Source organism: Vulpes lagopus, chromosome 10 (genome assembly GCF_018345385.1).
Source record: "Vulpes lagopus strain Blue_001 chromosome 10, ASM1834538v1, whole genome shotgun sequence".
In the NCBI taxonomy this organism is placed as follows: Eukaryota; Metazoa; Chordata; class Mammalia; order Carnivora; family Canidae; genus Vulpes; species Vulpes lagopus.
In genome coordinates this window covers 69,634,648-69,650,359 of record NC_054833.1, presented here as the reverse complement: position 1 = coordinate 69,650,359, position 15,712 = coordinate 69,634,648, and the positions used below count along the sequence as shown (strand labels likewise).

Here is a 15,712-nt window from a genome sequence, read left to right as displayed (position 1 = left end):
ATGTATGGAATGTTATCATTTCAACGTGTAATCAATATTTACAAATTATTGATTAGCTATTTTACATTCTCCTTATCCTACTAAATCTTTGAAAACTAATGTGTCTACTAAGTGCCAGTGGGTATGTTGGCTAAGAGCTCACCCTCAGAAAGCAATACATCTTAGTCACAGTTCAAGAGCACCACGGCTATGTGCGGCTGGTGGCTCCCTACTGTAATGAACAGCGCCCCTGTAGGGTCTTCACAAGCAGTAGGGAAGAGTGTTAGGCAAACTTGATTCCAAAAAGTGGGGGAAAGATTCGGTCGGTTTTAATCATTTGCTAAATGAAGTAACTCATTCGGATAAACAGCTACCCTCAAACCACAGAAGGCTAAAGGAAAGAGAAAGTAACAAGACCCGTACACCACTTTACAGCAGAGCCTCAGAGGAAGCTTCTTTAGTACATTTCCTTTGTCTTTTTCTCCCTGTATCTCTCTATGTTGTATGAAGAATATTCCAATACATATCACATTGCACTGAGGGGATGTGTGCTTTGGGCTTCTCATATGAAAGAAATCCTGTAAACGAGGGAAAGTATTATTTGTAATCTGATTTATATTGATGTAAAACAAAGATCTTTCAAAAATCCACAGGGAAGATTGGCTATCAGGAGCCTGAGGCCTTTATATGATTAGAGGAAGCATCCAATCTCAAAAAATGATATTTAAATCCAAAAGCAGCAAATGGGAAGCTTTTGATAGTTTTGTTGTAATATTCAGCTCTGTCTCCTTCCCTTTCCCAACAGGCTGGCACAGCATTTCTGAAGGTATTTTTGGAAAGAACGGGGTTGTTTTGCCTGCTTACTAGTCGTACATATTATACTAACTGTAATGTAGGGAATTTCAGTTGAGTAACAGAATGTGGTCAATGATGAAGATAAAGTGGGTAGCAGTGCATTAACAAGATAGAAAACAGATGGAAGGGAGGTTCAAGTTTTGCTCTAACAAATTTTCTATTATTTTGCTGTTTTTCTGCTGCAAAGTAAGGTAGAAATCATTATGTCAGGATAACTAACATGAGGTATTAGTATCAATTAAATAAGTTCAGGGTAGCAAAACATCTGCAGGTATCTACTGAGCACTAACACAGCTGAAATTCAGAGTTCATCCTCTAGGTAGAGCTGTGCTACTTGGGTTCAAGTTGCAGCTTCACCACTTACTGGCTGTGTGTTCTTAAGCAAGGTGCTTATCCTCTCTGTGCCTTCTTTCCTTACAAATAAAGTGCAGATAGTAATAGCATACACCACCTGAGGTTGTTGCAAAGATTAATGAGAGAATCATGAAAAGTGTTGGCTGAGTCACTAGGAGGCAAACATTGTACAGGACGCTGAGACACAAAGATGGGCTGATAGACAAGTGGGAGGACAGATCCACAGATGGATCATTTCAATACAGCGATTTTTAAAACTTCCAGATGAGCTTGTCTTTTGAGTTGCTCCCTCACTTTGGACTAGGGTTGCTGAAAGCAATCATGAGTTCTGAAATCAAGGTACCTAGGCTTACCTCACAAATTATATGTCCTTTGTAATCAACTGTATGACATTGGTGAGACTTCCATACAGACCCATGGTGGGAGCCGAGTCAAGATGGCCTGTCTTTCCATACACTGGTAGAAGAGTCATATGAATACAATGGGAAAAGTGCTAACTATGAAGATTTTTATATTTGAGTAACAGAGAGCAGGAAACTCATCAAGTGTCTGACATCTACCATATCCCAAGTACTCGTTGAAACCATTGCCTCCCTCAACCCATTGTATCTTCCTGTAAGTCTATGCCGTACATAGAATTATCTCATTTTACAGATAAGTAAATTGAGCCTCAGAGAAGTAAAATAATTTGCCCAAAGTCACAGAGCTACTCTGTGATGGAGCAGGAAAGCAAAGGATCTGCCCTAATAATAAAAACTAACCTCATCCCCCCAAAAGTCTGTGACATATTCGAATTCCCCAGCTTTCAAAGAGGTCTTGATTATAACTTCTCTTATTTGATGTAGGCTTAGCTCTGACAAACGGTGTGTGTTTGCTTGTTTGCATCAGGGGGAGTTCAGAATAAAATATCACTTTATGACAAGTACAGAAGCTTTTTCTTTAAGTCCTAAGAAGAAATTATTTGTCAATTCATAGAAACACCCTTCTTCCCATATACTTAAAAACAAAACAGGGGTGTCAGGCTGACTTGGTTGGTGGAGCATGAGACTCTTGATCTCAGACTTGTGAGTCTGAGCCCCAAGTGGGTCTAAGATTACCTAAAAAAATAAAATAAAATCTTGAAAACAAAACACAGAGGTCTTGCATTCTAAAATGGACCAGACTTTTGTCCTGTCATGGATATATTCACCAGGTAATTTTTGGTGCTGAAAGCCTTTTCAGCCACTAGAACTCTCACAATAGTTTTATAAGGCAGCAGGCTACATTCCCGCTTCTCTCATAAACCTAAGTCAGAAAAGCTAAGTTTATTAAGTTTAGATTATTTCTCACACACAGAGGAAAAAAAAAACTGAAGGAGGCAATAAGACAGCTTTTCCTGTTTAGCACACTCTTACCAGTAGGAGAGGGTGACAATGACAGGAACACTGGCTTGACACCCCTTTCAGCACTGCCCATAAAGGTACAAGAAGTACCAGGACACCACACACATCCCGGACATTGCCTTCCTCTCTCATGCCCACCAGGGGGCACACTAAGATCTCACCTTACTTTTCTGTGGGGATTACTTGAGTCAGTTTCTTAATCTCTCCAAGCTCCCTCAAGGTCAAGGAGATATGAGGACTAAATGCGACAATAGATGTAAAGCTTCTGGCTCATGATATGTTCCAATAAATGATAGTTTCTCCCTATCTCCCACTCAAATATGTAAACATTAGAGCAAAAGTAAGTTCATCTGAAAAGACCCGCTGGCTCTTCAGGTGACAGTTTTGGGTTCACAGCCAGTGACCCAAGGCCTGTTGATTCTGGGAACAAAGAATTCTGGATCTCCACCGTCCCAAAATTGCTGACCTGATGTCTTCTGTTGATGCTCCACATTAAAATGTACCACAACCTCACAATTAGACAAGCTGCTTTCCAACTTTGGGCCAGAAGGGTAACTGGGGATTCCAGCATGAAACATAGTGTCCTGTGGTGACCAGTTCATTGTCTCAGGCTTGCCAACATAAGGAGTAGCACATCAGAGGAGAGAGATTGCTAGTCTAAAAGTCAGGAGCCCTGGATTCCACTCTCAGCTCCTCCATCTATTCCTTGAGTGGCCTTAAGTATGTCATTTCATGTCCTGGACTTATTTCCTATTGATAGAATGAAATGTTGAATTAATTATTAATCCTTCCTGGTTCTGTAGTTTTGTGATGATATTCCATTACATCAGGGCCAAATATAATCCAGATATATGCATTATTTGCAAACTTTATATTGCTGTTTTTTTAAAACCAAATTAAACTTTTCAGTTGCTTCAGGAGACTACATGCCAGCTGGATAAATACCTACTTCCCTATTGTCTTATTAGGTTTTTTGTTCCATGGACCATGTTGGACAAGTGAGGCCCATTTTCAAATTGGTGAAAGAGATCAATTGCCTGAGAGATGCTAATGTTTATCCCAAAACTTGAGCCTGATATTTTATACAAGCATAATTCATGGGATACCATATTTATTTCTCTAACTACCTTAACTCCACCATTACCTTCTCAATGAGATTTTCAACTCTAAAATATGGGATATCGAAGGGGAGATGTAAGGGTTTAGGCCCAGGCCCTTCACTACCCTCTAGGAACCTTTACTCATCTTTCAGATCCACATCTTTCTTTACAAGATGACTGTAGTGTGTAGTGCATGGACCTCAGTTAGATTTCCACAGCAGTCATGAGGCAAGTTCATTGAATCTTCCTGTAAGATGATTTGACATTTCCCTCTTCTTTCAGTGCTCTACCATAGGATTAAATGAGATTGCTGAGAGGTCTATGATGGACAATGAAAGGAAAGTAGTAAGAGCTGATTTACAAGGTGTTATTTTTCAATTAGAGCTCTGGTCTTCAGTTGTCAGAGTAAGACTGAAGCCCCTTGCGTTCCTGACAAGACTGAGGAACTTTTTGAGTTTAGTTAACTCTTGAGGAATGCCTTAGGGAAGGGTGCATGATGTGGAGGTGAAATAATAGTCCTACCTCTGAACCTACAGAGGAGACAGGGAAGGATAGAGAGTTGAGGGAATGGTCTTCTCCAGCCAGCTTTTGCTTTAATTTATCCTGCTTTTCTCCTGTGACAAAGGACTTGTTTATTAATAACAGTTCAGAACATCACAATTTCAAAAGCAGTCACTTACTTTAATCCACACAACAGGCCTACAAGATTGACTGTGATGGACAATGAAAATGCTAACTTTCTTGGTTCCTGCCAGAAAACAAAGATGTCTTCTAGGGAAAGGCTGAAAGTGCACCCAAAAGAGCTCTCAGCAACACGACATTCACCAGGTGCATTGACCATGGTTTAAGATCCAGTCCCAGACTTTGAGGATCCAGAAGGGCACCCAGGGTAGGACCTGCTTTAATCAAGTTCCCAGAGACTAAAATATAAAAAGCTAAATGTTCATGGATTAATTTACAATGAGGAATGCAGCTGTTGGGCTACCCAGAAGGCTTGAGTCAGCAGATAGGAACATTCTTTCTCAGCATGCTAATTATTTCAGAAGCCAAATTATCATCAGTAGGCCAATTTATTCACTTAAAGTGAAAAATACTAATTTTAAGTGAACCAGATGTTCATGTTACCCCAGCCTCTTCTGACAGATAAATACACAGGAAACCAAATTATTAAAAGAATGCTTAAGGGGTAGGAACCAGAGAAAGGGGCATTTGCCAGTCCTAATATGTGTCTTATAGCACCTGAACCCATAGAAGGAATAGCCTTGCCAAGAAAACCATCATGCTTAAGTCTAGTGAACTCAACCTCTCTCTCCATGCACTAAGCATGGATAGGCACTGCCCGCGCTGCGCTTGGCAGCTCTTCATATTCATTGCTTCTGTTTCCCATGGTCCTTATCCAAACAGGGTTATAATACAAATAATTAGTTTTCTGCTTATTTTCTGGGATTGCTCCCAAATGATCTCAATTGGAATTTTTGCAATTTCAAAACTCATTAGCCACACATTTATAAACAGTGTCTTACTTTCCTAGCACAGATGGTTAATCCAGTTCACTAAGTGTGAATTTTACTAGTTTAGCTCTTGAAAATCTCATTTTTGATTTAATGAGCAGCATTACACTTTCTATATAAAAAGTTGTGTGTGTATGTGTGTGTGTGTGTGTTTCACAGATTTAAAAATGGAGACTCAGAGGGGCTGAGTACCTTGCTCTGGATCACACAGCTAGTGATGATTAGTATAGATGGAACTGAAACCCAGATCATTGGAATTCAGATTCCACTCTTGTTCCATTGGATGTATTTGAATTTTCTACTATTAGGAAATTTCATTTTGAAGCAAGAAAAGAAACTCAATGTGTTTTTAAGAATTAGCTTTTAAAAATATAAATTTACTTTTCCCCCTAAATGGTGGGTTTGGGTGGAGACGTAGAGATACACAGTGGAGAAGATGATAAGATATAAATAAAAAGGTCACTCATATGTAACCTCCTGTTGTGGAGGCCATCACGTTCAGCCACAAAGCATCCAGTGACCTTGTCTGGGAGTACACAAGTAAGTGGATATGTTTTGTTGCAGAATATGAGTATGTCCGAGGCAAGAGGAAAAATCCTCCACTATCGAGTGACCTTGCAGGAGGTGGCAGTGGTGAAAGTCACACTACAGAACATCACAGAACACACCTTCTGGACCTGGGTCATTCCCAGAACTGGGAATTGGGTTGTGACTGTGTCTGCAACTAACTCAAAAGGCAGTACCCTGCCTACTTATATTAACATAACAGACCTGTGTGGGGCAGGTAAGTACCAACTTTCCTTTCATATTACCTATGGGAAACTGTTTCTTACTTATCTCTCATCTCCCATAGGCTCAGCTTAGGGCCTGGCATAAATAGCACAGGAGTTTCAACTTTGGAGCTGACAGCCTACAGGAATTCTTTTGCACTTAGAGTATGAGTGGCCTTAGACAAGTGAATTAACACCTCTGAGCTTCAATTTCTCCCTCTCTAAAGTAGGAATTATATTATCTGTCTTGCAGGTCATTGTGAGATTAAATACAGAGACTAACATAGCAGGTGCTTAAAAATGTTATTAAGAAAATGTTAGTTACATTAAATTGAACACTAATGTCTAGCTAATTTTTCTAGGTGTAAGACTACTATGTGATGTCAAGATCTAGGAAACATTCTGCACTTATAGTCAAAACATATTTTATTTTATTTTTTTAATTTATTTTTTATTGGTGTTTAATTTGCCAACATATAGAATCACACCCAGTGCTCACCCCATCAAGTGCCCCCCTCAGTGCTCATCACCCAGTCACCCCCACCCTCCGCCCACCTCCCTTTCTACCACCCCTTCCTTGTTTGTTTCCCAGAGTTAGGAGTCTCTCGTGTTCTGTCTCCCTTTCTGATATTTCCCACTCATTTTCTCTCCTTTCCCCTTTATTCCCTTTCACTATTTTTTATATTCCCTCAAATGAATGAGACCATAAGATATTTGTCCTTCTCTGATTGACTTATTTCACTCAGGATAATACCCTCCAGTTCCATCCATGTCGAAGCAAATGGTGGGTATTTGTCATTTCTAATGGCTGAGTAATATTCCATTGTATACATAGACCACATCTTCTTTATCCAGGACACTGAGGCTCCTTCCACAGCAAAACATATTTTAAAACCAATAATACTAAAATGAAATTCTGGCTGTAATGAAACTGCAGTAAAAATTTTCTATACTACAGCACTTTATTACACAAATGTAGACATTTATCAAATTATCTACATTGAAATCTCCCAGCTAGTGATACACATTTTAAGCTGCATGCTTAGAAAACTCATTTTTCAAGATAAAAGCCTATGATTAGTCAATAAAATGGATATAAATGCTGTTTCTCAATGTCAGATCATTGGCCTAACTTTTCCAAAAATATCTAATAAAACTATAATTAAATCCTTTTTAAAAATTCAGTGGAACATTTTATCTACATATGAGCCTAGCAATCATCATTTGAAAGAAGCTTCTACCCAAATATGATTATTTTATATACACTGTTAAATTCTAGTTATATATCTTTTCAGTCATATATTCCATAAACATAGAGATGATAGAGTAGATAAAAAATAACTAAAAGAAAGTACAAGTAAATATTAATGTAACTTCTAATTGGTATATGAATTAGGAATTGCTCTTAGGAGTAAGGGTTGCTCTTACTAGAGGCCTGACTACAGTGGCTTATTAATTCTCTCACATAAAAGAAGTCCAGAGGTATACAGTTCAGGGCTGGTGTGACAGCTTGGTGACATCATTAGGATTCCAAACTCCTTCTTTCTGTTTCCTCTGCCAAATTGGCTTCTATCCTCAAGATGGAAATGGTCTAAGATGGCTGCCAGAGCTCTATCTACTTCCTTCTAGGAAAAAGAGGAGAGAAGGGCCCACCCCTCACCCTTGAGGAGCTCTGCTCCAGGTCACACAACACATTTACGGTCATTGTCTCTAACTGGTCATCTGGTCACACCTAGCTGCAAAGGAGGCTTAGAAATATATTTCAGGCAGCAATGTTCCCTTGCTAAAAAAGGACAAAATGTTTGGTAGGCAACTGGTAATTTCTGCCTATTGTTGGTAGGTATGTAGGGCAGAAACGTGAAAAGATGAATTAGTTGGGGGGGGTGGAGAAAGCTCAAACTCTATGCATAGTTAAATAAAAAATTTTAAAACACCATAAACAAAGCTTTAGAAGTGTAAATAGCAATTTAAGAAAAGTATATGTCACATTTTTTGACCAAAGGAGATGGATTATCTATCTACTTTTTCAAATAAATAAGAGATTGGAGCCATGAACAGGCAACTCAAAAACTAAATAGAAGAGTAGCAATAAAGATATGAATATATGCATAGTCTAACTAGCAATCAGTCAGATGCAAATCTTGAGAAAACATGAGAAACCAAATCAGACTGAGAAAGAGTAAGTAGAATTAGTATAACCCATGTGGGTGTATAGGGAAAAGATATGCTGTATGTACCCTGCTGGTGGGTATGTAAATTGGTATAACTTTCTGGAGACGATTTGGCCATATGTAACAAACTTTAAATACTAATGTATCTTTGACCAAAAATTTTATCATTATGAATGTATCCTCAGTAAATGGTAAGTGCTTAGAAGTGTAGGCACAAAGATGATCGTGGAAAATTTTTGAAATAGTGAAACACTATGAACAACCTAAATGTAAAATAATAGAGAGACTGGTTTAATATATCATGACTCTCACCTGCCTTAACCGCACACTAGCATTAAAGCCATGTTGTAGCTATGCTTTTATTGACAAGGAGTGATGTACATAATAAGTGAAAAGATAGGCTTTCAATAGTATATATGGGATGATGCTGTTTAAAATATGTACTTACATGAGTACCCATTTTTTGCCTGATAAAAAATCTAGTAGAATGTATATAGAAATGTTAATAGAGACCATGACTGCATCATGGGATTACAAGTGATTTTCCTTCCCTTTTGTGCTTTATATTTTTATAATTTTTCTTCTATGGCTAAGTTCTGCATATGTAGTTTTTAAAGTGAATTCTGTGGAGGAAATTGAACTCTTACCACTATTTAGTATCCTGCTATTGTTAAAATGTAGTATTTCAGAATACTTTACTTCTTCAAATGTCACTGCAGATGAGTCTTGAAACTATAAACTTGATGAATTTTCTGAGTCTGTTCCAGGTGCTTTATTTGGATTTGGTAACAACTTCTTAAAATGACACATTCATTATGTTAGAGCTAGCCGCTTCTTTATTCATTCAACAGTTATTTACTGAGCATATACTACATAAGGCAGCTAGCATCCAGCAATAGGTTAGAAATACTGTTGAGGTCCTCCAGTTATATTTAGTCACATGAGAGGGACAGACATAAATGAGTAAACTGTGGTGCAGTATAAGTGTGAGATTAGAGGGATGCCCAGGTAATTCTAGGAATAGACAAAAGATGAAGCATGGGCTTGAAGGATGCCAGGGAAGGAGGCAATATGTGACTGGGTATGGAGAGACAAGTTGGTGGGAGCCAGGTGAGGGAGTGGAGATATGTGGGCATGAGGGTTTGCTTTAAAGTGAGATCTGAGCAAGCATGGAAGTTGAGGAAAAGAATTGGGTAGGGAAGAATTTAGAGATAAAGGGGACAGAGGGCTAGTTAGTGGAATGAGGACCTCATGGAATGAGGTCCATGGGGAGTGGGAAGATGATGGAAACCAATGGCAAAGAAAGAGGAAACCTGTTCTTCCCAGATTGGACAGGTGTTGCATAAGGATAAGACTCAATAAGAATGAACATGCAAAGGAGGTAAGTAAGATAGGACAGTACATGAACTGAGCTGTAACTAAGAGGGTCCTGGTCCTGGAAATCTTGGAATATCAAGGGTCTGTTGTGTCTTCTAAGACCGCATCTGAACCACCCAATACAACTACCCAATACTCTTTGTATCCCAGAGTGACATGGAGGACACATTGGCAAATTACACAGTCCCATCCTTGAGTACTCTTGTCTCACCCATATTCTGAATGATCTGTAGGAATAGCATACCATGATTTTGTCTTTGTCTCTTTGAGTATATGTTCACACTACTCACATATATAGCTTTCCTTTTAGGAAGGAAAAATAGCACCTCCCTCCACCCCTGGGGGGGCAGAATTATGTTGATTTTGAGGAAGTAGGGACAACTTTGTCGTAAAAAGCACCTGCCACAGCATTGCCTATAAAGAAGCATAAGAATGATTTTGTTGATTTACAATGAAAATTGAATGTGTGCTAAACCCATCGGTCAACAAGTAAAAACATATTTAATATTTCAGACCAGTCCCTGTGCAAGAATTCTTGAAACCACACGGAGAGTCAGAAGCCAAAACAATCATAAACAGAGACCCACACAGATGTCAGAGACTGAGGCCTCAGGAGGTGAAATAAATAACCTAGACAGGACCACACATCCAATTAGTGGCAGAGCTGGACTGAAAAACCAAGCCACCTGTCTCTTAGGTGGGCACTTATTCTAAATACCTTATGAATTTTATAACTCTGCTCAGAGGCTCTCAGGGAAAAAGGAGATGGGAATGATTGAGCTAAAGAAATAATTTTCAAAGGTGATAGAAATAAGGTGAGTTGTCAGCAGAGTTCTAAAGGAGAGTATGTGCCCTGAAAATTCAGGCTGGTTCCTGGTAAATATGATGACTGATGACTCAGGCAGGGCAATGCCAAGTTGATTTGCTTGGCTAATTTCTCTTTCCAGAGAAAGCAGTGGTCAGAAGGGTTCTTTGGCTATTTTAGTCCATCACCTGGCAAAGTGTACTGGAACCTATAGGTGCTCAATAAATATTTACTTAATGAATGCATTTCATTCTCAAAAAAAAAAAAAAATCTTATGGCATAGCCACGACATACAATTCCAAGACAAATGAATGTAAGGGAACCTCTACTAGGGAATTCCATTCCCTGGCAAAATAGACAGTACACAGGTTATAGGTTCTCACCACCAACCAAGCACAGTTCTGAGGATGCCACAGGAGGGACAGGATAGATGGCTGAGTGCAGTGGTGAATAGTGATAAGGGGGAGCACTGAGGTAGCACTTTCTGGTTTTAGTCCTCCTCCTTGCTCTTGTTGCCCTGATATAAACATTGCTTGGACATTTCTACAATGGAGCAGGGAAATCCAGAGAGCAGAACACAGTAACTTCAAAGAAGCCCTGACACCTAACTGTGGAGGGGGGCTGAGAGCAAAGATTCTGATAAACTGATTTCTAAAAGCTATATGGAATAAAAACGTGTCATGAATATCCAGGACCACTTTGAAAAATGAAGGACAGAATGAGGAGGGGATTTACTAACCACATAATTAGACATCACAAGGCCTAATGAGAGCAGTGTGTTCTGGCAAAGAAGGTGACTCCAGACACAAACCCATGAATAAGTGGAACTTGGTATATGGTAGGGATAGTATCACATTTGGAAAAATTGACTCACAATATGGAAAAAAGAATAAAATTTATTACCTTTTAAAAAGCCTTTTAGCTAGATTTGGATTAAAAACTTAACTAGGGGGATGTCTGGGTGGCTCAGCAGTTGAGCATCTGCCTTTGGCTCAGGGCGTGATCCCGGGGTCTGGGATCGAGTCCCACTTCAGGCTCCTTTCAGGTAGCCTGCTTCCCTTCTGCCTGTGTCTCTGCTTCTGTCTCTCTCATGAATAAATAAATAAAATATTTTTTAAAAATTAAGGGGATTCCTGGGTGGCTCGGTGTTTTAGCACCTGCTTTTGGCCCAGGGCATGATCCGGGAGACCCGGGATTGAGTTCCACGTCAGGCTCTCTGCATGGAGCCTGCTTCTCCCTCTCCCTGTGTCTCGGCCTCTGTGTGTGTGTGTGTGTGTGTGTGTGTGTCTTTCATGAATAAATAAATAAAATCTTTAAAAAAACTTTAACTGGGGAAGGTAAAACCAAAAGCCAATAGGAGAACATGTAATTGGGTATCTTTGTGATCCCAGGATGGAAGAATTTAAAAAACAAGACTCAAAATGCACAAGCCACAGATAAATAAGTTTACATATGTCAAAGTGAATAATTATGTGCAGCAAACACATCATGAAGTTATCAGAACGTTGAAAGACTGGAGTATAATATTTCTAGTGTTGAAAACTACAAATGATATCTAGAGTATAAAACCTATTTTTGTAGATCAGAGAAAAGACAAAAAATGAGTTAAGAATGTCAGCAGGGATTTTACAGAGGGGGAAGTCAGATAGCTAATAATACATAAAGAAAAGCTCAGCTTCATAAGAAATTTAAAAGCAATTTATTAAAAAATAAATAAATCAGAGACGCCTGGGTGGCTCAGCATCTGCCTTCAGCTCAGGGTGTGATCCCGGGATCGGGGATTGAGTCCTGCATCCGGCTCCTTGCAGGGAGCCTGCTTCTCCCTCTGTCTATGTCTCTGCCTCTCTCTGTGTGTCTCTCATGAATAAATAAATAAAATCTTTAAAAATAAATAAATATATCAGACAATAAAAATAAAACCACAGTTAAATGCCACTTTGCAGGTAGCAGGTTGGCCAAAATTTGAAAGAGGATACCAAGTGCTGATGGGGAAATAAGAATCCTCATGCTTTTCTTGTTGGAATATCAACTGATTGGCCACTTTAGAGATCACTCTGGCTGTGTTTAATGAAATAATATGTGGACTGATTCTATAATTGAGCAGCTCTGTACAGATATATTCAGAAACACTCTTGCACAAGCACAGTTGAGGACATGCAAGAGAATGTTCATTGCATCTTTGTTTATGTTAGCAAAAAGTTGGAAAGAACCTCCTGATCATCAGTTGGGACTGGACAGAAAATGTTTGAGGTAGCAGTTGGAGGGAACGAGCTGGATTTACATATAGCAGAAGGATGGACATATTCCAGAAATATAATATTGAGTAGGAAGGAAAAAGTAAGAAAAAGCATTAAATTTACTCTCAGCACATTTCATGAAAATACAAAACACAAGCACAAAGCAACATTAACTTTCAAGGATACACAAATACCTAAATAAACATGTGGGAGGTGGATTAGAAGGATGCATGTATCCATAAAGCAGGTACCTTTGGGGACACAGAAGTGGAAGGTGCAGGGGAAAATAACTCTACAACTAACCTTACACGAGTCCTTACACTAATTAAGAACAAATCTGAAATTCTTAACAGGAAATTGGTTCTTCCTAAAACTTTGCTGGGATGAATTGTTTTTTACATCTTTTCCACCTGTGATTTTGTTTTTGTGCTTCCCCCTTTTTCTTCAAAAAGGGTTGCTGGCTCCTCGCCAGGTCTCTGCAAACTCGAAGGGTGTGGACGACATTATGGTGACGTGGGAGCATCCCGGGAAAGCTGCTCCTGCTGTCCAGGAGTATGTGGTGGAATGGAGGGAGCTCCATCCCAGGGGTGACACGCCCCCTCTAAACTGGCTGCGGAGTACCCCCTACAACGTGTCCGCTCTGATTTCAGGTATTTAATTGTTCACCTTCGTTTTGGGGAGTTACTAAGTTCACTTTTATTTTTTTAAGAAGTCACAGGTGGGAACCCAGAACCTTCTTCAATTATAGGAAACTGCGTAAGAGGGACAGTGATGACGTAGTGTTCTTCAGGACAGATCCTCAGAATACACCACTGCAGCCATAGAAGACCAACTGATTGACTAAAAACTCTAGAAAAGTCAAGTGCCTGGCACAGAGCCATATAAGACAAATGCATCATTAAATCCAAAAAGCATGGCTAAAAGCTAAGTAGTAACCAGTCAGTGTGATGGGCACCTTTCACTTGGGAGTGTAGGTCATTCTCAGAACAATCATGTGTAGCCGAGTGTTTGATTATACCCATTATACAGATGAGAAGACCAGGAGATCTTTCATTCCTAGTTCTGCTGCATATTGTTTGTGTGATAATAAATCCAGAATTATCTATAGAATAATTGGCATCTCAGGCCTCAAATCTAAATCTGTCAGAGGTTTCTATCAAGTGATAGAAAGCATCTGAAAAGATATTAAAATGATTGGACAGAACTTAGTCAATGTCACTTTTAGAATAAGTTGATGATAGTGATGCATAGTAGAAAGCGCAGGTTCTGCAGCCAGACTATCTGGGTTTAAGTCCTGGCTCTGCCACTTACTAGGTTGTGTAACCTCAGGCAAATTATTTAACTTCTTTCTTACTGCCTCAGTTTCCTTATCTGTAAAAGGGGGGAAATAATACCTACCTCATTGGGTTATTGTGAGGACTAACTGAACTAATGTAGAAAAAACACAGTATAAGTACTTGATAATTTAGCTGTCACTGTTATTATATGTGACATGGCTAAGCTTCTCACAGGATTTCAGACTCTAAATTCTATATTTTTATTACACCATGGCAATCATTACACCTGTCCAAGAGGATGGAGACAAGATAAATTAAATAAGCATACATACTACATGGCAATATGAGATCTAGTCCTAAACTGTAGGTCTCTTATAGTTTAGCTGCTCAAACTTCTAGTGGATTGCATTCAGTTGTAATCACTACACTTAAAGATAATGTCGTCTAGATAACCCAGTGAACATCAGAAAAGATGAACAAGTCATTTGGGGTCTGGAACTTTTAATTGGAATTGAAACCATTTAGGGTTGCTGGATGGCTCAGATTGTTAAGCATCTGACTCTTGATCTCATCTCAGGTCTTAATCTCAGGGTCGTTGAGTTCAAGCTCTACACTGGGCTCCATGCTGGGCTCCATAATAATGTGGGAACCATTTAGCCTGTAGAAGAGAATTCTAGATGTGGGTGGGCAGTTTAATGGCTGTTGCTGGCTTTGATGCATATGTGAGAAAGAGTATGTGTCCTTTGTTACTGTGGGGAACAAAACTAAGTCCTCTACATGGAAATTATAAGGCAGATTCAGCTCAATTTTCCTTACATGTGATAGTCTGCAATAGGACAATTGATTGGTCCTCAAGGTAGTGCATTCCCTGTCCCTAGAATTGTTGCAGTAGAACCAATTTCCCTTTAGGGCTGTTATGCCCATCAAATCAAATGAAACAGTGGGTGGAAAAGGCATTTACTGAACTCTAAACTGCTACAAAATTGTAACACTTATAAACTACACTAGGATTTACCTCTCTGGGATAGTTTGGACCCAGTGATCCCTATACTTTCCTCCTTTTAGAAATTCTATAACACTATCCAAATACCATAAAAGAGATGACGAGAGAGAATGTTTTGCATATTTAGGGAACTAAAATATTTTTAAGTACTTTAGAAATACTCATTTGAATGAAATCAGTATAATACTGGGGTAAAATAACTATTAAAGCTGTTCCCCTGCTTGAAGACACTTGGTTAGCTATTAGTGTTGATGTTATACTCTGGGGGGAAAAAAAACACTTAAAAAATTAGGTAATCTATACTTACAAATTCAATATGGTGCTCTCCAGTAAGTGAGGTAACTCATTGCTATCAGATCTTTTTAAGTCATTTCCTAGAACCTGGCTGGGGCAGAGTTGGGTGTTTTGGAGTATATTCAGGAGGCCAGAATATAATTCAACTCCTGCTTATAGTTTGGTGGGTCTAGGCTAAAGACCATCAGTACTGTCTTATTAGGTAAAAATGATTCTGACCATTTAGAGCCACTCCTTTTAGTATGTAGAAATCTGTAGGTGTCTAGAAATGCCTTCCCCAATGCCTTGGTTCTTTGGTTCCCTCTTCTGCATTCTCTCACTGTACTTCCTCTAGGATCTCTCCTCATTATTGATCATTTATTGTTTGTCTTCTCCCATACCTAATAGATGAAAACAGCTTTCTGCAGAAAATCCACCAAAGGGTTGGTTTATAAATGTAAGGTCAGAGCCTTTGCCCAAGGGTGCCAGTTATATGTATATGCACAAAAGTAGTGGGAAATGAGCCAGTTGGGGCCAGACTGTAGAAAGAAATGAAAATCTTAGGAATGTGGATGTTGTGCAGTGGACAACAAAGCTAAGGAATTTTTGAGGTGAGGA

At 39.1% G+C, this 15,712-nt stretch overlaps 1 protein-coding gene across 9 annotated transcripts in view; it reads left to right on the top strand.

Moving 5' to 3' along the window:
- IL12RB2 (interleukin 12 receptor subunit beta 2) overlaps positions 1-15,712 on the top strand; it is an 83,073-nt gene that overhangs the window by 35,163 nt on the left and 32,198 nt on the right. For all 9 annotated transcript variants that reach the window (XM_041770157.1, XM_041770156.1, XM_041770155.1 and 6 more), the window contains exons 9-10: positions 5,746-5,965; positions 12,994-13,191. In XM_041770157.1, the coding sequence (XP_041626091.1) occupies positions 5,746-5,965; positions 12,994-13,191 (418 nt within the window). The remainder of the gene's footprint in view (positions 1-5,745; positions 5,966-12,993; positions 13,192-15,712) is intronic.